We start from the raw sequence: 20,708 nt of genomic DNA, 5'->3' as shown, positions 1-20,708 counted from the left end.
GACCATCGCGACCATCATCATGGACGCTCGCATAAGCTGGAGGTGGTCACCCACAGCTATGCGAGCATCCAAGAGGCCGCTCCATTTTCAGGTAAGAGGGCCCTGATTCAGAGCGAGCGCTCTGGTCAGAGCGTCCGGCTCTGAATGCGGCCCCTAGTGTCTATTCGCCATATGTCGGGAGACGCTTGATGTGCCCAAGATGCACTGAGAGCTTTAGTAGACCATCATTTTCATAACATTTTGTTTGCATCACAGATGCAGTGAAACACCACTCACAGTATACTGCAGATGCTAGGCTGCAACATTATCTGTACATGATTAGTTTTAACCTAGAATTGAGCGGTTCAGTTTTGCCTTGCATCTTACCACCAAGTTCGGATCTCAGAATGATGAAAAACATCATCTGTCACGGCATCTGAGGAAGAGGGACTGGGAGCTCTACTCTGCAGTACTGCCGACAGGTCAGGTAAGTCTTCTGTGGGGAGCTAATGTGAGTTTTATTTGTTCTACTGTGTCCTCAGTCCCCAATGTCAATGTGCTGTTTCCACGTCTGTATCTTACATTTTTATTGTCTACTGTTTATAAATAACAAAAGATTACAAAATAATTTAAAGGTTTAAAAAAGTAATCTATTATTTTGCGGTTTCTCTGTGGCTCATAATCTCCCTTGATAAACTAGATTTTATATTTTGTGAAATTAAACCAATTGGTAATTGGAGACCTAATTAACAACAGTTTGCTCAATATTGTGTTGAAGATTTCTGCTTAAGACAACTACAGTAATCAGTTAGATTTATTTTTGACATAACGTTTTAAAAAAATCTATTGGCTTGAAAAACAATATCCAACATCTTAAATGAGACATTTACATAAATTAGAAATAGTAGGTATTTAGGGAGATGCCATCTTCTCAGTTTAGAAGTCAGTGGAAGTCCCAGCCACCATAAAGCAATGAGGTAAGCTTGGTGTCTCTGGTTTTCCATGATATTAGCACTTCTGAGTGGTTGTGATTCAGGGTCCTTAGCTCCGTCAGACGTCCAGTCAGGCGTGCAAAATGTTGTGGGTCTTCTGGATGATAGAGTTTTGAATACTTGTGTAAAATTCCTAAAAGCGGTTCCTGCATTTTTTCAACACAGTTCTTGTTCTTTAAGAATGGGCGATCTGTAATTGCAGAAAATATTTTATTATCGTGGTACAATCAAAAGTAGTAGTAGTAAACAATCATCTTAGGAACAGTCTTCAAATTATTTTAAAAAATATATACTGATTTCTTCTTTTTAAGTTATTTTGATGATTGCTAATTTATGCACCTGAAAAGAACACGATAGTTGCAGAAAGTAAAGCATATTCTGTTTCAGTCACGTTAAGGGAGCCCATGCTTCTGTAGAAGTTGAACAGTGGCATAATAAAGTCTTCGGCAATATCTATAACAAAAACACAAATAAGTAGTGTATATGAATATATTTATATCACAAATATTAATTAGTCATAGAAAATCCTCCTAGGTTAAAACTGCACTTGTGTAGAATTAGGAAGTCATCACAAACTTGAGAAACACATAGAGGTGGCCAGGTGTAAGTTTATATATCACAGCTGCATAAGGCATCCACTCACTCTCATACATGGCCCCATACATAGAGTACACAGGCAAATGCAGGGGAGGTTTCTGGTTGCCTGGAAACCCCCCACCCCAGCCCACACCATGACTTCAATAGAAATAGTAATATAATAGAATTTTACTAGTGCTGCATGTTCTTCTCAGTATCACAAATTAAATAATTAGCACCATCTGTGGATATTTTAACATGTGTCAGCCAGTAATAAATACACCTGTGCACCAACTAGGAAATCTAGAAAACATGCACTGTTAGGGGTTGCTGCTATAGACCATCAGTATGGTTAATTATTAATACTGTATAATAATACACTATCCAGTTCACAAGGAGACCAATCTGTACATATATGTCCAGGGCAGGCTAAGTTCTTCTGCTGCTCCCCCAGACTCCCGGACTTGCTCCAATGCTCTGGAATGGAGCAAACATCTGAAATAAAAACATTTAGCTCAGGCAGGATAGCCCTACTGCCGCATTTAATAGCTTATTGTGATCACTGGTCCTGTATATGCTGGAATTATGACACACAATACACTTTGTATGACGCTTATTAAAGTTGGATAAGTGCTAAATCATGTGCTCTTCATGGACTGTCCACACTCACTATAAAATCAAGCATTTGGAAACCATCCTCTAAAAATCCTGCATTTGCCACTGGAGTACAGCTCGGGTTACATTAATATGGCCAGTAGCCACTGTATAGAATTTACAAATCACTGATTGTGGCTCCAACAAAATGTTAGAGAGGCTGTGGCTGCAGTACAGTTTACAGGAGTCTGAGACAACATAGATTAGTAAGTGTAACTAATATGTACAAATGTATACCTATTTTTTAAATAAATTACAATGTACGATTTTGATACTAATGACACATTTTGTTACTAATGCAAAAAGATGAAAACATACATACTTCTAACATGATACAATTATTCTAAACTACTGAAAATAAGCATTTTTCTAGCAAAGGACAAACACAAAAAACTGTGACTGAATTCAGCAAAAATGCTAAAACTACTTAAGTCGCTAGCATCTAGAGTACTAATTATCAAAGAGTTAACAATAAAGGGGATATTTATATAATTTTTTAAGAGTTTTCTCGCCCCCATGGCATCACTGACCCTGGCAGATAATAATTTTGTAAATTTTCATTGATTTCAGATAGATTTCAACACCCAGGAATATAGAACAAGTAGCAACATATATTGAATCGGGATGTAGTTTACATCCCAAAGGACGAGATGCCATCAGTCGATATACTCACGCCGGCATCCCGCCACCGGGCACGCCAGTATCCCCTTACGCAGCAGGATACCAGCGTCGAAATTATGTCAGCTTGCATACCAATCGTAAGACACCTGAGGCATGTAAGTATTAGCCGCAGGGTGGGGTTAGGCTCAGGCACCCCTGGGGGGGACTTAGGGTTAGGAACCCTCTTTCCCCCCCGGAGTGTTAGGGTTAGGCTGCTGGGAGGGTAGGTTAGGGTTAGGCACCAATAGGGGGGTTAGGGTTAGGCACTCCCCCTGGGATACTTAGTTTGAGGGTGTGGGGAAAGGAAGATAGGGTTATGCATCACCATTCCTATTGAATCACCTCCACACAGCTGCTCAGCCACCACCCTGTTACAGTAGCAGTGGGACAACCTAAATCCTATAAGACTCAGGGACTATCTTGTCTCACAGCCAGCAGGAATCTGACCATGTTGGACAAATCTGATCAGATTTGGCCAGACACTACCTATTTGTGGGTGTTGATTTGTAGAGAGGCAGGAGGAAGTTAACTACCATTTTTTTACTCCATCAGTGTTGGGTTTATATACTGTACAACTTCCATCTACAAGCTAAAAATTACTGAGCATAATATACAATAGCTACAGCCTGAAAAAGTATTTTTATGTTTTCCATCAGAACATCCACGATTCCCCTAGGCATAAACTCGGAGAGCAAAGGTTGACTTACCTCCTCCCAATCCTCCTCATATAAACTTCTAATTAAATTCCTGACTGGTGTGAATGAGATTTGACATCCTCACATCTGAAAAACTGGTTCTCCTTCTCCAAACTGCTAACTCGCAGCATGTTTTATTTAAAGGTATTTAAAACTTAACATATTTGGTACCGAAAATTCTCCTTTTACTGAATGAAATTGAGCACCCCCAATTTATCAGTATACTATACCCAATTCCATACTTAGCCCAAAGGTCTCCCTCTATTATTACAAATGTTTCTTTCTGCTTATGGTTAAACCATAAATATTACTAGGGGGAATATCAAGTTTTTCCCATGAAAACAGTTTCATGTCTTCCTTCAACACCTGTAAATCAGATCTACTTCCACTTTTGCAGGAACCATGCTGCACACCCCTGTAGTGTATTACCCAGAGCCTCATATTAGTAAGCAAATAAAGTAGTAAACAGAGTAAACCCCTTACCAATAATCAGTATTTCTGTAGTGACAGATAACGACCTTGGAGGACGCCTTCCATATGTGGGTAACCGGGGGGGTAGCATTTTGAAATGATCTAAGTCTGAATATATTTCTATTTTACCAACACAGAATGGACAAACAAATGAAAGTGCACCATAAACACTTTTTATCTATTTATATAGTATTGTAGCTGAAGAAATTCCTAGATCACACAGCACATATGCTCTCAGGGGATGTAGCCATGCGGCCGCCGGCCTCAATCCCGACACTACAATCCCGGCAGGGGATTTAGCATAGGCGCTGAAATACCGACGCCTATGTTAATCCCTACTCTCAGCCAGCAATCACTTCCAGCTTCCTATAAAAACAATGTTGCAGTTCTTGCACATGTCCCCTTGGTCATCTGTATAACTGTGCTTCTTCTGTTTCTCTCTACATGATCCCTTTACCTGGCCATATACCTGGTTTCAGTGTACAAGGATATGCCCCACTCTGCTGTACAGGGGTATGAAAGTAATAAAGAATATCTAAGAGAGAAAACAGATAGAGATAAAGGAAATGAAGAGAGAAAAAGAAAGAGAAGACAAAAAAGAGAGAGAGAGAGAAAAAGAAAGAGAGAGAGCTACAGAGACTGGGGGGGGGGGGGGGGGGGCAGAGAGAGAGAGACAGACAGACAGACAAGTGGCAAAGGTTGGAGAGAGAAACAAAAAAGCCAAACAACACTGGTCACAACAGCTAGCGACCCAGTGAATGATGGATCTGCTGGACTAGTATATATACTGTATAGCAATATAGTTGTGACACTGGTAATTAGCAGTCTGTGTTACTTACAACATATTTGTGCAATCACCAACGTTCAAAAGTGTACCCAATACCATTATTACCTTTGTAGTTATACCTGCAATGGACCAGGCATACAAGTTCAGACTACAGTATTTGTTTTGTACCATTTGACACTGTCACCTTGAACATTATCCTAGAAACTCCTATAGTTGTTCTATTAAATTTGAGACATTGTTTTGTACTCCATCATTATGGTATGTGGGCCAGACACAACATGAACTATCCTAAGCCAGTCAAATTCTGTGAGCACCATTTTACAGGCATATACACCATCTGCAATGTAATTACATCCACATTGAAATAGAGTTTTATCTAATATTCTCAATGTCTCATACATATGACTAAAATATATAAAATAGCAGGTCATACTGTTAGGCCAGAAACTTGTCAGATTATATATTCTCTTTTCTAGAAAGTCCCGCTTTTCTGAATTTCTTATATCTATAAATAAACTGTATACGTTACACCCGTGCACGCAGGGGGGGTTTCCGAGTACCTAGAAACCCCCCCTGCCCGTTGCTCCATCACCGCCGGGCGCCGGCGAGCAGCTGAACAACATATGTTTTCTTTGGTAAAGACACACTGCCTGGGCTGGCTGTAGGGGGAGCTGCAGCGTGCAAGCCCCTCCCAGTCAGTTCCCATAGGCCGGGGCACCATGATCTGATGAAAGCGCCTGCCACACACTGTCAACTGCAAGGCCAGCGCTGTGGCGTCCCGGAGCCGCAAGACGTAGGTGGGAGGTGCCTTCATAATACTGCTGTAGGGGCAGCCAGGTGCTGTGTGCGGGAACCCGCTCCCGGAGCCCCGGCTGTTAGATGATCATGTGACTGCTGGACGTGTTTACGGGAGCAGTCATCTCCAGGTCAGTGACTGTGCTCAGTGCTGGGGGGAATCTTCCTCCGTTCTCCCCAGTCCCAAGGGTCACTTACACAGGACTCCAGCGGAGGTAGGGAGCCGCTCCCAGCCGCCTATAATATCCTAGGGAAGGTGCGTGAGATGCAGGGGCCATGTGTGTACATGGCTGCTGCTGCCTGAGTAAATAAGTCAGGGATGGAAGAGGAGCAGAGGTAACATGTGAGACATTGAAGAAAAAGGAAATAAAACAGATATGGGGAACAGGTGGGTGGTATGAACACAGTTAGGATAACTTTCTATAATATAATATGGTTTCTTTTATCCCATATAGTGCTAAAAAGTATCTAAAATTGATTTTGCATTATAAAAATCCCTAAAGCTTTTAGTATTCCCCAGATTCCAGGCCATTCAAGTCAATATTCCATACGCCCACTCACTGATTTTATTGCCGGCGCTCTCCTGTAGCCGCATGTGTGTGTATCACATGTTGGGGGTGCCGGCTGGTGAAGGGGTGAAGGATCTCTAATAAATTATGGTGTACTTATTTACCTGCACTCATATTTTTAAGTGAAAGTGGTCTCTGTCAATGTGTGTGTCTGTGTGTGTAGTTTTGTCAGCATGTGCGTGCATGTCTGTGTCATTGTTTGTGTAATGCCGAACTGTCCATTAAATACATACAGTATATAGGGAATATTTATTGTGGTTAGAATTTTTTATTTGAATCCCTCCTTTCAAAATCCTGCGTTTGCCACTGCGTTATTGTGCTTGGTATTCCAAAAATGCATAATTTACTGATATATAGTGTGACCATACCCTGTATGTAAGTATACGTACTGTATACTATATAAACTTTTTTAAAACATAGAAGAAAAAACACCAAACCTGTATTAAATGCTTGAATAGATTGTCGAGGAGTAGTTTCTAGAGAATAGAGTGGGCATCTGTCAAAATCCTGAATGTGGTAATATTCGGTTGCATGACTTTGGTATCTTGCAAGTCCTAGAAAATACCATGACATTGTTATGTGTACATGTTTCTTGAATTTTGTAAATAGGTCATTTATGACAAATCAAAACTAACATTTCAACTCCTGTGACATAACATAAATTAGTGCAATAGTATTGTTGGGGAACATCTATCCCTCGCCAATGCTGCTGAGACATATGGCAGGCTCATGTGATAAAGGGGTCTGTGGCAAAATCCAGAAGGCATGGCCATACCTGCTCTGAAAAAAGTAAGTGAAAAATACTACTGTATGCGTCGAGGAGGGGGGCAATTCTTTTCCACAACTGGCCCAGGCCCCCGCCGGGCCCTTCAGATATGCCCATGAATGGGTAATTAGCCCCTAGATATGTTTTTCTATCCACATAAACAAAATAAATGCTACTTTTAAAGAGTGTATATGTTCATCTTTGTCATCACTCCATTGTACTGATGAAAAGCAAGATACAAATATGTATTGGCACTGAGCATGCCTTGATCCAGTAGCCATACATTTTTCCTGTAGTAAAAGACGGCACCATACTACAAAGCAGTCTGACCTGAATTAGCAGATGGAGATGGCTGTATTTTCATGTAATTAGCCCCTGCCCCCTCATGACATAATGCCACAAAACCTAGCCCTATGAAGAGGGTGTGAGGCCAAAATTATCATAGAACCCGCATCCCCTCCCCACCGACCCGCAATTTACAGTATTATTTTCCCATCCTGCCCACTTCACTTGGAATTACAGGAGCCAGGATACTAGACAACCACCCACTCTTCCAGGAACCCTGGGTACTCTCACAAATGTGGGAGCCTCCCGAGAGTAGGTAAATATTATTAAACTATAAGCAAATTAGATTTATATACAAAGCGCTGTGGCACAGCATTATGGCCATGGGTCCTTCAGTGTGTAGTTTATATGTTCTTCCCATGTTTATGTGGCTTTCCTTAGGATGCCCCAGCCTCTTCTCACCTTATAAAAGGCATTCTGGTAGGTAAATTGGCTAGTGAAAAAATTAACTCTAGTGTGAGTTTGTGTGTGAATGAGAATGTAACAAAACTCTTTATACATTCTGGGGGAGATGCAATAAGCCTTGGAGAGAGATAAAGTGGAGAGAACCAGTCAGTTCCTGTCATGTTACAGGCTGTGGGCCTGATTCAAAGATGGACGCTAAGGCAATCACACTGCTGCCTTGTCATATCCGTCTGATGTCAAGCCCCAGCGTAAACACCAGTAACCGACGCAGATCGGGCAGCCATGTAGCATATGCGGCAAGAGGGAGTGTTTATTATAATAGTTATAATAAGATTCGGGCGCTGCTGTGCGTTGTTTATCCAAAGCCGCAGTTATGGAGGAGATAGTCAGTCACCTTAATACAAATAGTAAAAACAGTGCTAAAAATCAGTGATTGTAGTAATATAAAATGTATACAATTTAATAGAAAAAAAAATACATAGTTAATAGAAAAAACTCAGATATATTAATTAAATGGAACCTAGGCACTGTTCAATGGGCAGTTCATGCGCAAGAAATAAATGTCCTGTGGGCAGCACACTGAGGAAGCGTTTAGCGAAACGACTGCGTGCAGCAGGTACCCGCTGTGCACGAGCAGGTTACCATGGGAGAGCGGCAACACGGCACAGTACCACCGAGCGGTACATAGAAACCGGAGCTACATCCAGGCACTTGCGGGCAAACTGCAATATAGTAGCAGGTATACTTTTTTTTTTTCAGTGGACTGCGTGTTTCCTCGATAGTTGAGGAGGGTGCGGACCCCGCAATGTCTGTTGATATCAGAGTCCTCCCACCACCTTAGGATTAACACACTCCACGATACTGAACTATATTCAAATGTCACCACCAGCATTATACTGCTCACTCCCCACTGAGGCTAATTAGCATATGGGGAGCAGCAGCTTATATTGCTGTGGTCAGGTGGACAAATTTTATTCTTGACCTTTACACTTTACTCTCCATTATTTACCTTTATATTCTTTCTAATATTCAGGGTACTCTCATTGTACCACTTGCATTGGAGGTCCTTGCACTGTATGAACAAGGTACACCTAATGGTGAGTCCATAAGCAGATACCCTTACACTTATTCACGTCCCGGAGCAGACTATGGGGTACGCTCACTCCTTGTACTAATGCTGGCGGCGATGCGTGTGTTAAACAGCAGCCAATGAGAGTCAGATAGACTCTCACTGACTGCTGCAGCACCCACTGCAAGAGCCGGACTTCCGTCCGGCTCCTGCAGTGGGTAATGGGACTGACGTCATGACGTCTGTCCCATAATGCTGAGCGCGCCAGCCCGGGCGGACTGGCGGACGGGAGCGGCATCGTGGACAGGAGCAGGAGCAGCGTGGAATCAGGTAAGTATTTTTTATATATATTTATTTATTTTTTATCATATCTGCACAACGGGGCAGGGGTTGGCTGCTACTGGGGGGACCTCTACTGTGGGAGGTGTGGCTACTACTGGGGGTGCCATTGGGAGGACCTCTACTGGGGGGGGGGTTACTCTACTGGGGACTACTACTTGGGGGGGGACTACCACTGGGGGCATTCTAAAAGGGGCCTATTACTAGAGGCACTGCACTCGGGGGACCACTACTGGGGGCAATAATAGGAAGGGCCACTACAGGGACCACTGAATAGGGGGGGGTCACTACTGGGAGCCTGCATCAGGGGGACCACTACTGGGGGCACTGCATGGGAGGGGGGGGACACTACTGCTGGGGGCACAATATAAGGGGCTTACTGCTAGGGGCACTGTGGGGACCACTACAGGGGGCACTAGATAGGGGGGATCACTACAGGGTGCCTGCATAAGGGGACCACTACTGGGAAAACTGCATGGGGGGGACTACTGCTGGGGGCACTATATAAAAGGGCACTGCATAGGGGGGGACTACTACTGGGGGCACCATATAAAGGGCACTGCATAAGGGGATACCGCTACTGGGCACACTGCATTGTGGGGACTGCTACTGGGGGCACTGCATAAGGGGGAGAACTACATGGGGCACTGCATTTGGGGGGGCACTACTGGGGGTACTGAGTAAGGGGAACTAATTGGGGGCTGTATAAGAGGGACCACTACATGGGATACTGTATAAGGGGCACTACTATGGGCCTGCATGAGAGGGACCACAACTGCATACTGGGGGTACTGTATAAGGGGTACTACTGGGGTTAAGGTGCATATGGATAGGAATGTTCGGTTTGAAAATAAAGGGGTGTGTCATGTTGACACGCCCTATTTTTAAGTGACCACGCCCATTTTTTTGCAGCACGCGCTTTCGGCGCGCACACATCGGAGGCAAAGGGGGGGAGCTCCCTTTTCAAATATGCCCTGGGCTCCAAATACCCTAGTTACACCACTGCACTCGTTGTACAGGATTTCCTGAACTGCATATTTATCGTGATTACAGATAAAAAAATATTTACATTTAAATCTTTATTTTTGACTGTGTTTGCTGCGACATTATTTGCACTTTTGAATTGAATGATACTGCTAAATAATATTTTCGCTGCTTCTCATTCAGCTTATATTGAGCTCTTTTGTTCTCTTTTAGTTTTGTAATGGCTTGGATATTTTACATTTATTTTTAAAAGTGAAGTTTTAATTTAATAACTAACGAGTGTGTCCCCCCAAAAAGACAATTCCTTTTCTCCATTTCTGCTCTGTGGGAAATATCAGTCCAGCTAATAAAGTCCTTTACCGGCCCTGTGGTGTTTGTTGAATGGGATTCTAATTAGCGATGGTCCTAAGTTGCAGAGGAGTCCAATGCAGAGGAACGGAATCCTTAACCACAGTCCTAAGAGTGATGTGCTAGTAATCCCAGTTATGGATAATGTCATCATTTGCATAGAGAAGCTTTTCACAAAAAAGGTGCTCTGTGCCAAAGTTCAGCCACCGACGTGTTTTGTTTTTCAAAGTAGCGAGAGATGTCAGAGGCTGAACCTTGGCACAGGGCACTAAGCATATGTGGCAAGCCTGACCTGTCTCAAACACAGTGTCTCTCCTGACACGCAGAGAGCTCTAATACGGAGAAGAAGATCGCAATGGCTAATTTATGCACGCCCATGGAAGAACATTTAAGTGGTCAGACACGCCTGCATTTGCCTAACCAACCCCCGTTACCTTCCCCAAATGCTGACTACCTGTCTCTGAATCATGCCCTGTGTATGAAAAATGGCAGTTATTAGCTGATTGGTTGGTACTTTATCTCTCTCCAAAGCTTAGTACATCTACCACTCTAGCTTAAACATATCAGAAGATAGTATTCCCTCCCCTGATTTGTTCCCTGAAGTTGCAGTTGTATACATTTTTATTCATATTGACAACTGGAAAGGCCTTGGGGCTTATGCAGAATTAGGAGCAGATCACAAAAATGAGCAATTTGCACCTTGGCAAAACCATGTTGCACTAAAAGGGGCATATTTAAAATGGGAGAGATTTAGGGGTATATTTAATAAAGAGCGGGTTTTTAGAAGTGGAGTTATTGCCCATAGCAACCAACCAATCTTGCTATTCTGTTCTAGAAGGTGTTAGATAAATGATACTCCATTTCTAAAAACCACACTTTAGTAAATATACCCCTTAGAGTTGGAAAGGGGCATGTCCTAGCTTAATTCTAATTTCAGTGCAAAAACAAAGCTGTCTAGAATTTGTATGTTACATGCAAAAGTAGCCAGAATTTTCCCTCCATACAAAAAAAATAAATAAATGCATTTTCACCCTTTTGTAAACAAAATAGTTTGATCCAGTAACTTATTTCTCCATTTTTGCTTGATTCTTTATTTGTACCTAAATCACTCCCTGTGTTTTCTTTGGACTATATATACAGGTTGAGTCTCCCATATCCAAATATTCCGAAATATGGAATATTCCGAAATACGGCATTTTTGGCATGACTGAAATAGTGAAACCTTTGATTTTTGATGGTTCAATGTAAGCAAACCTTGTCTAAGGCACAAATTATTACAAATATTGTATAAAATTACCTTCAGGCTGTGTGTATAAGGTGTATATGAAACATAAATTAATTTAATCTCTGTACACAAACATTGTTTGAGCCAAAAAAATATTGAATATATTGTATAAAATGATCTGCAGGCTGTGTGTATAAGGTGTATGTTACACATAAATGCATTATGTGTGTATATTTGGGTCCTATTCCCAAGATATCTCATTATGGTATGCAAATATTCCAAAATACGGAATATTTCTTTATCCAAAATACCCCTGGTCCCAAGCATTTTGGATATTGGAGACTCAACCTGTACTACATTTGCCCAACCCCCTTCCTTGCAGCACACCACAGTTTTGTCACCATGAAAAATAGCACATGCCAGCTGGATTTACAGATAATAAGGACCCTTCACTCTTCTTGCCAGTATGAGGGGCCAGACACAAAATACTGGCATTATAATGGCACTCCATAGAAACATTATTACATTGATAATTGATACTGAGAGCCTTTACATTTTTATTTGATTTTAAGTTTATCAGGCAGTTGGTGTGGTAGTTAAAATTACTGTTTCATAGCCCTCAGGTCATTGAGTTTAACTCTTCATCAAGGTCATTGAGTTCAATTCTTCATCAAGGTACTGTCTGTGTGGAGTTTGTATATTCTCCCCATGCAGCCGTGGGTTTCCTCCAGGTGCTCTGTTTTCCTCCCACGCTCCAAAAAATATTGCTTTATGGATTAAAATTTTGTTTTTGCATATGAAGACATTTGCAAAGTTTTTCTTGAAATATAAATGACACAAATCACAATGCTGCTATTCAGCTTGGAGGAGACTAATGGGGCCCATGCATCTGCGATGGATTGCCCCTATTCCACATTCTGCTGATGCCACGGTAGGGGAATTGGGGAAATTAATTAATTTTCCAACTTTATTCATAGGTACCAGCCACGTATTTTTTTATTCCATTGAGGTGAAGAGGTGTTATAGGACTAATCAGAAAGGTTATGAAACTTCTGACGATCTGTCTAGAATCCCTGTGTATACCCTAAATATGTTTCCTACATATGTACTTACCATCATTATCCGGGTGTGAACATCCTGTTGCTTGTTGATTGTATATTTGTGCTGAACGTAAGAACATAGCTTCAACTGTGGAACCCTTTAGAAGAGCAATCTGGTCATCATGATCCAGCATTTCAAATCCTGAAAGAGAGTATTTACAATAATATCAGACAAGATCGAAAAAAAAAAATGAATTCTGGCTTCTAGTGTTCAATAACTAGTCAATCTGAAATGAAATATGAGTATTACAGTGTATAATTGTTTTTCATTTGTTTTGTTTTTTTTCACAAATATAAATGTTTTTTTCCTGATAATTCCATTGTTTGCAAATAGTATAAAAGCAATCAGTCAACAACATTGTATCTTTATATGATCACATGACTACTTAATGACTTCTAGTATGCTTATTGTATATTAGTATGTCATTCTTTGTAATCTCTGATATACATTTATTACACACTTAAAATGTGCACTCAGATGTTGCCCCTAAAATAAACAGCTTTGCATTCAGTTTAAATGCATTAATGACTGGTTCACAGAGCAAATGTATCACCCTATCAAAAAGTCTGGAAAACTCCAAAGTAAAGCTGGCCACACATCTAAAGATTATCTGTCCAACCAGCCAACTAGTTGATTGGTTGGAATGAAAACCTGGTAAGGTATGAAAGTAAATGACAATCAGCAATTTGCTCCCAAAAGCCGGAAAATAGACAAAAACTGTTGTTTTAAAAAATTGTTTAGATCAAACATTTAACAAACTTGTCTGAACGACCATTTTCATCTGTTTTCTGGCATTTAGGAGCAAATTTGTTGATCATCATTTACTCCCATACATTACCAGATTTTCAATCCAACCAATCAACTAGTTGGATGGTTGGATGAAAGTTGGTCTAGTGTGTGGCCAGCTTAAGACTTGAGCTTCTGAAATCTTTATTTGACTGTGATCATACACTTATTACAAAGTGCTGTTTTTAACCAGAGATGTCTGGTTCGGTTTATATGGAAAATGAACACGCCCGAACTTAAGAGTTCCAAGTTGAACCGAGCCATGGCTCGGGTCGTGTTGCCAAGCTCGGATCCCAAAACTTCACAACTCATATGTTTTTGGTTGCATATTAAAGTTCCTCTCACGTGATCATGTGCCATTTCACACAGGAGACCAGAGGGAGAGGGTGTGGGAATGGGCAGCAGCACTATGAGGACCTAAAAAACGCCATTAGGTGGAGTGGACTGGAGCACTATGTTTAAAAAAAAAAAAAAGATTAGGAGTACTGTGTTAAAGGGGCACTGTATTAAGTGACACAGATACACATATATGAATATGTCATGTGCTGCAGATATTTTATGTATGCACAAAGGGAAAGAGTCCAGTAGTACCCCACTTGAACAATTATGGGTGTACTAATTTGGCTAAATTGTTGTATCTCAATCTTAAAAGGTATTGGGGTCTATTTACTAAGCAGTGTTAGGAGACAGAGTGAAAAGTGATAAGAAAGTGATAAGGTGCCAGCCAATCAGCTCCCAACTGTCATTTTTTCAAACACAGCCTGTGAGATGACAGTTGAGAGCTGATTGGCTGGCACCTTATCACTTTCTTATCACTTTTCACTCTTTCTCCTAACTCAGCTTAGTAAATAGACCCCATTGACTCTTGTTCTCCTAATTATCCCCACAAAAATTGGTTAGTTAGATATCAACACACCATGGTTAATATATATATACTGTATATATCATTTAGAGAGAAAGTCCCGTAATGCGCCACTTGGGAAATATATGGGTGGACTTATTTGAACCATAATTGTCCAACGTACCATTTCTGATTTAAACACTGTGGAACTTCTGTATAAAACAGGTAAACACCTAGTGGCTATTTTTACTAATGCCACACATTTATTAATAATAAGCACTGTTATTTAGTGAGCTTAAACGTGTGAGGATAAGCAAGTTAACAGGAAATAATACTCTATTTTATCAAGATATATAATTGTTTTAATAAGTCCACCCATATACTTTCTAAGTGGAATAATATGGGACTTTTTCTCTAGGTGAGACATCTAGTGGCTAATTATTGTATTGCAACAATAACTTCTACCAATTCGTACAGATACTTAATAAACCCAGATCTGTGGGGCTGAACATGACAGTAAGAGTTAATACTCACTATTATTAGGAAATACAATTGGTTCAAATTAGTCCACCCATATATTTCCCGAGTGGGGCACTACTGGACTCCCTTTGTGCATACATAAATATCTGCAGCACATGACATATTCTTCATATACGTGTATGTGTTTTACTCACAAACCAAGCTACAAGCGGGTAAAACATTTGATAAACCCATATATTAAATTAAATAATGATACTTATGCCCATCTGAGAAAAAGGAGGAGGTTCCTGTACTGAAATGGACACTTTTGTAATTCCTCAAAATAATATTTTTGTAAACCATTCTTTGTAATGGTATCTTTATAAATAAACACACAGAGAATAGAATAGTACAATAGCCAATAGCGCATGCACGACAAATTTTAAATCACATTCATTCTTTTTTTCACATAATCTATGTCTAAATTTTATTTAGCTGGTTTTAACATGTTTCTTATATTAATAAAGGTACATTAAAAGTTATGTTTTAGATTACGATGTGCACCATATATGATAGCTCCTTTCTTCTCCTTTGTGCATTAAAATCCCCTGAAAGAGGAAGCAAGTAAGAAAGGTGCCATCCAGTTGCACAGTGGATCACTGAGGCCATGACGGCTATGCTAGCATTAGAATTGCGTCCAATATTAGCATCAATGCACATAGTTTTAGACAGTTAAATGAGGTCCTGTGTCCCCGCTGCCAAATTCCATCTCGATTCTATTTTACCAGAAGAGCAACTCCGTGCCTATACCAGGACGTTAAAAAAACAAAACAGTTCTCGGCTTAGAAAATGCCATTGTACCTACTATCCACTTCTTACGATACACTAAGCATCAATAGAATACTGGAGGATTATTTTAATGACAATGTAAAATTAGCATGTCACACAGTCCTTTGATTATTGGGTGGAAAAAAGGCAATTTGGAGCCCCTTGTACAAACTAGCTATGGTGTACTTAAGCTGCCCACCCTCCAGTGTGTACTCAGAAAGAGTGTTTAGCACAGCCATGGACCTTGTGAGCGATTGGTGTAGGAAGCTACTTCCTCAAAATGTGGGGAAAATCATGTTCATAAAAATAAACTACAAATTCTATGAGGAAGACCTTTGCCACCAAATGCAACTAAGTTGCATGTAACGGCTGTAACGGTGTATTCCAGTGGGCATGAGCTAATATTGTGTGATGATGATGATGTTAACACTAATGAGGGTGAGGAGGATGAGGACGATAATTAAATTTTCCCAGTGTAGAGATGATTAACAATGCTGCTAGCCATCGTAAGCCCATTGGTAGGTTGTTTTGTGGAGGCCCAAACAAACCAAGCCCTTCAGCCACAAAAGTGGCAGTCCCTGTCGCTGACATGCTTGGTTTGTTAAACTGTGCATGTCTTTTTTAATATACAACATAATTCCAAGGAAAATTCCATTGTGCACCACTTTTCATGATGGGCTTTGCCAAGATTGTGTGTGTTTGAAATATAGATTGTATTATTGTACCTTACAGTTTTGTTTCTTGCAATGGCATCCATTTTGGATCCTTTTGTTTTTTAATAGTGTTATCCATTTCTCTGATTTGTTTTGTTTTATAGTTATAATAATAACACTGTAATCATTCATCAATGCTTTACCTGGTTTCCACTAAATACTTCTTTATTTACCTGTGCTGACCTCGGGCCACTGATCTAGTTCTTGATTATTGAAAACATTCTATAGCATCGTATATAGTTTATATTAAACTGTTATCCTGTCTGCTACTGCAGTGCCACTATGTTTCCTAGATGTGCTATATTCTTTTTTAAACTGACATGTTTTTATGCCACTGCTGTGTCACTTAGTTTAGCCAGTCAGCTCGCTGCAACCTTTGGCCAATATGAATGATATAATTTTGTAAGCTGTGATGTGGTCAAAAATTTACTGGAAATGAATGATATTGAGGGTAATAATAAAACCATAGGAACAAAATGGCCCCAAATTACATGATTTTAGCTGTTTTTATACATTTTCTTAAAGAAAGTCCATATCCAAAACCCCAAAAATTGATGATGGTTGTAGGGAAACCAAAATGCGTGAGCCAGCGCACATCTCTAGTTTTAACACATATTATTTCAGTAATTTATGCAAAACATTTGTGTACATGATTTTGTCATAGTAAACGAATGGTAAATCTCTGAGGGGCATTTATTGAAACTGTCACAAATAACAAAAAACTCAATAAGGAAATGAAAAAAAAAATAGCCAATTGCTTAAGGTGGAAAGACAACCTTATTTTAATTTTCAAGTACAAAGACCGTTAAAAGATCCTGGTGGTAATAGTAGGCAGTATAGTGACATGATATAAAAAATGAGCACAACTGCATCTTACAAATAGAAAAAATATAAACAGGCGCAAGAGGATATTCACGATGCAGGCTGAACAATCACGTCACACGGGTACACAGTAATCTAGTACCTGGGAGTCTCTTGGTAAATTCCACCAGCGTTTGCACATGCATGACAGCTGCTTCAGAGATATGGTAGAATATCTCTTCTGGATTTGCTGATTCTTCTAGCTAAGCAAAAATGGAAAAACATAGTTTACATTCATTACTGAAAAAAATGATTTTGTTACATTTAGTAAAACAAGCATCATTCTGTAACAGTATAACTCATAATTTTCTAGGTAATCTGAGGGTCATTCAGACTCGCTCGTGAGCGGCAGTACGCTCGCAAGCGGGTCGATGTTCTCCCACTGCGCATGTGCACGACGGAGGGAGCTCCGTCGTGCGCATGCGCGAGACCCGGCGAGCGACGGGCTCTCCATTGCTCCGGGTCTCGCACCAAAGAGGGCGTGCTGTCGATGTTGATTGACAGCACGCCCCATTTGGTGGGCGTGCCTGCCAGACGGAGGCGTTCCCATGGGAACGCCTACCGTCTCAAGCCGGCCCCACTGACATCACTAGTGATGTCAGTGGGAGTGATTTTGGCTCTGATAGAGCCAAAATAACTCCAGGGCTTGCGGCAGCAAGACCCTACCGCAGGGTCTCCATCGCAAGCCCGATGGTCGCGATGGTCAAGAGCATTGCGACCATCATCATGGATGCTCGCTATAGCTGTGGGTGGTAACCCACAGCTATGCGAGCGTCCATGAGGACGCTCCAAAAAAAGGTAGGAGGGCCCTGATTCAGAGCGAGCGCTCTGGTCAGAGCATTCAGCTCTGAATCAGGCCCTCTGATCACTGAGGGCACTGTTGGACTGTTGTATAGAAAATGTATAGGCAAGATGTTATTTTACCCAAGATATTTGGTTATTTTGCGATAATGATATAAAGATAATCAATCTCTATACTAGGATTTTGCAGTGAATGTGTCACATGATTTGGTGGCTAGTGTGAAACAACCGTATCGTATGGTACTAGTTATCCCTGCCCATTAACATACATTTTTATTTATATAGTACATGCATCTGTGTTGTTTATCGAAAATATCTGTACTCCGGACATGTTTATTATTAATGCACATTTAATAAATAATCTTTTAGGGATGTGATCCATTATCACACCTTATTGCTGGAACGTTTTGTGCCACAAAACATACAAATACAAAGATTCGTGTTTGCTTGCGATTTCTCATTCGGTGGTATTACTAGTCATGGAATAGTGTGTGCGAGATCAGTCAAATCGTGTGTTTTTCGCAACTGAAGTCGTAAATCTGGGACGGAACTTGTCATCGACATTTCGATGTGAAATCAGAGCAAATCTGTGAAATTTGCAAACATACAGAAGTCAACATATTGTACATCTTACTTCCTTGCGCGTTAAACAGCCCATGTATCTGTATGCAAAATAGTACAGTATGCAACCCATGTATATGCATGCGTACAGTACGTTACAGTGTCAGCGGCCGTGACACTGTAACACGGCATGGAGATACACCTGCAGTTGTACACAGAATATAGGCATGCCGCATATTATTTTAATCAGCAGAAGCTGCTTTGCAAATAAGATGCATTTGAAGGTAAAAAGTTGCACGAAAAGACGCTCTGTGCTACCGAGTCATGCCACGGCATGATGCGCCTACAAGGACTGTGGCGTTTGGTTTCTTGGAGTGTTACACACAGAATTGAGTATCCTGCCACAGCCATGCTTGTCAGCAAAAAGAGAGTGCTGCAGCTGACTTTGTTGGCTTTTATAAGCATCCTGATTGAGTTGGGGCTAATTAAAATGGTTTACACATGTCAACACAATTTTTACAACAAGTGCATTGATTTTGTGCATTAAGATGTGATTTGGCTGCATATCTCGTCGATTTGGTAAACACGATTCTTAGTAAATTCATCATTTGCATTGGTACCATGGTTATTTTGACAGTTTGGTACGATGGTGATGTGACGCTATTTGGTTTACAAAGTCGTGTTTCACATGCAATATCCATGTGATTTGACCATTAGTAAATTCACGATTTGCAAATTCATAGTTTTATCACGCAATTGGCCAATTCGAAAAACACGTATGTTAATAAATTTCCCCCTATGGGTCTGATACAGAGTTGTAAGCAAAATAGGTGTGTTTTACTAACAGCAAATGAACATGGGAAATTGTGCATTTTTGCACATAAAGTAAGCAGAGCTTTATGCATTTTATGAAACGTCTACACCTGGGTGGGTACCATATGCATCTAGTTTGCTACAAGTCATCACCAGTAACGTGTACTTGTACCCACCTGTACAAAGTATATATTCAGAACACATCCTTACTGAATCTAACTTATGCTCCTTCACACCCGCATTCAGCTTTTCCAGCCGTAAGTGTAGATGCAACCAAAATCCATATGCTAAGTAACAGGCATACATTCAACTCTGTACCAACCACATACTGTATATTAGAAGCCACTATGGAGGTCAGTGACCATATACTTTACAGTAATTGGGTGAAACTGTAGAGAAGTGCAATTAAATAGATTAATGATATCTTCAGCCATCCAAATGTGTCTAAAATATATCCAAAAAGACTTATAACAAGCTGCTCAACGGTCTTTGTAATGTAAACTGTACCTCACAGCATTTGCTTCAAAATAAAAAATGCACTATTTGACCTCACCCGTTGTTTAATTTAAATAAAAATGACATTGAAATAGAATAGCATTTTTTAAAAGTATTAGTATTTATTGAGCAGAAATATTATTTTTGCTTAGATTTACTTATATATGACTCAACTGGAGTTCATATAAAATATTGTTTAAAAATATATATATTTCAGTGCAATGATTCTTTAAATCCATTTATCCTCATCTGTAGCCGTGACACTAGCAAAACAGAGTCGACCTTTATGCAGGGCCGGCACTTGGGGTGTTCGACCAGTGTGGTCGAACAGGGGCGCCACCCCTCCCAACATCCCGATTTCAGTGGGACAGCACTGTCCCGCTGTTCCACCCGTGGGCTGCAGTGTCCCGCGGGGGTCAAATCCTGATTTTGGGCACCCCCACCACCTTAGCTGTGCGGCGGTGCCGGACCCCGGAGTAGCTGAATGGATGCTGCGCGCATGTGCGTGGCATCCATTCAGTACTGGAGAGGGCTGGGGAAAGCCCAGCTAGTGATGGAGGGCTCATCCCTAGCCTGACATTACATGGGAGGCGTGCCATGCTTGCACACCCCCAAATAACGTCACTTAGGGGCGTGGTCTATGGTAATTAGGCCACATCCCCATTTTTGGTCACACGACTAGAGGGCACCTTATTCACAACCGGCACAGGGCGTGGCTACCCCTGGAGCTGGCCCTGCCTCTATGCATGACAGTAGAAAAGAAGTAAAGTTGATCGACTGCTATAGTAGT

General features: G+C 40.9%; 1 protein-coding gene across 5 annotated transcripts in view; it reads right to left on the bottom strand.

Annotated features, from left to right (window-relative positions):
• Nucleotides 1-838: 838 nt before the first annotated feature.
• LOC148506778 (bile acid receptor-like) overlaps nucleotides 839-20,708 on the bottom strand; it is a 180,919-nt gene continuing 161,049 nt past the window's right edge. For 4 of the 5 annotated variants that reach the window (XM_088446291.1, XM_088446294.1, XM_088446292.1 and 1 more), the window contains exons 7-11: nucleotides 17,352-17,451; nucleotides 12,773-12,901; nucleotides 6,616-6,732; nucleotides 1,311-1,424; nucleotides 839-1,161 (exon numbers count right to left, since the gene is read on the bottom strand). In XM_088446291.1, the coding sequence (XP_088302417.1) occupies nucleotides 923-1,161; nucleotides 1,311-1,424; nucleotides 6,616-6,732; nucleotides 12,773-12,901; nucleotides 17,352-17,451 (699 nt within the window). In that variant the 3' untranslated portion in view covers nucleotides 839-922. The remainder of the gene's footprint in view (nucleotides 1,162-1,310; nucleotides 1,425-6,615; nucleotides 6,733-12,772; nucleotides 12,902-17,351; nucleotides 17,452-20,708) is intronic. The other variant, XM_088446295.1, reaches the window with a different exon arrangement.

The sequence above is a fragment of the Taudactylus pleione genome, unplaced genomic scaffold (genome assembly GCF_031769625.1).
Source record: "Taudactylus pleione unplaced genomic scaffold, aTauple2 ptg000396l, whole genome shotgun sequence".
Classification (NCBI taxonomy): domain Eukaryota; kingdom Metazoa; phylum Chordata; class Amphibia; order Anura; family Myobatrachidae; genus Taudactylus; species Taudactylus pleione.
The sequence above is the reverse complement of the archived record's forward strand: the minus strand, read 5'-3'. Positions and strand labels throughout refer to the sequence as shown.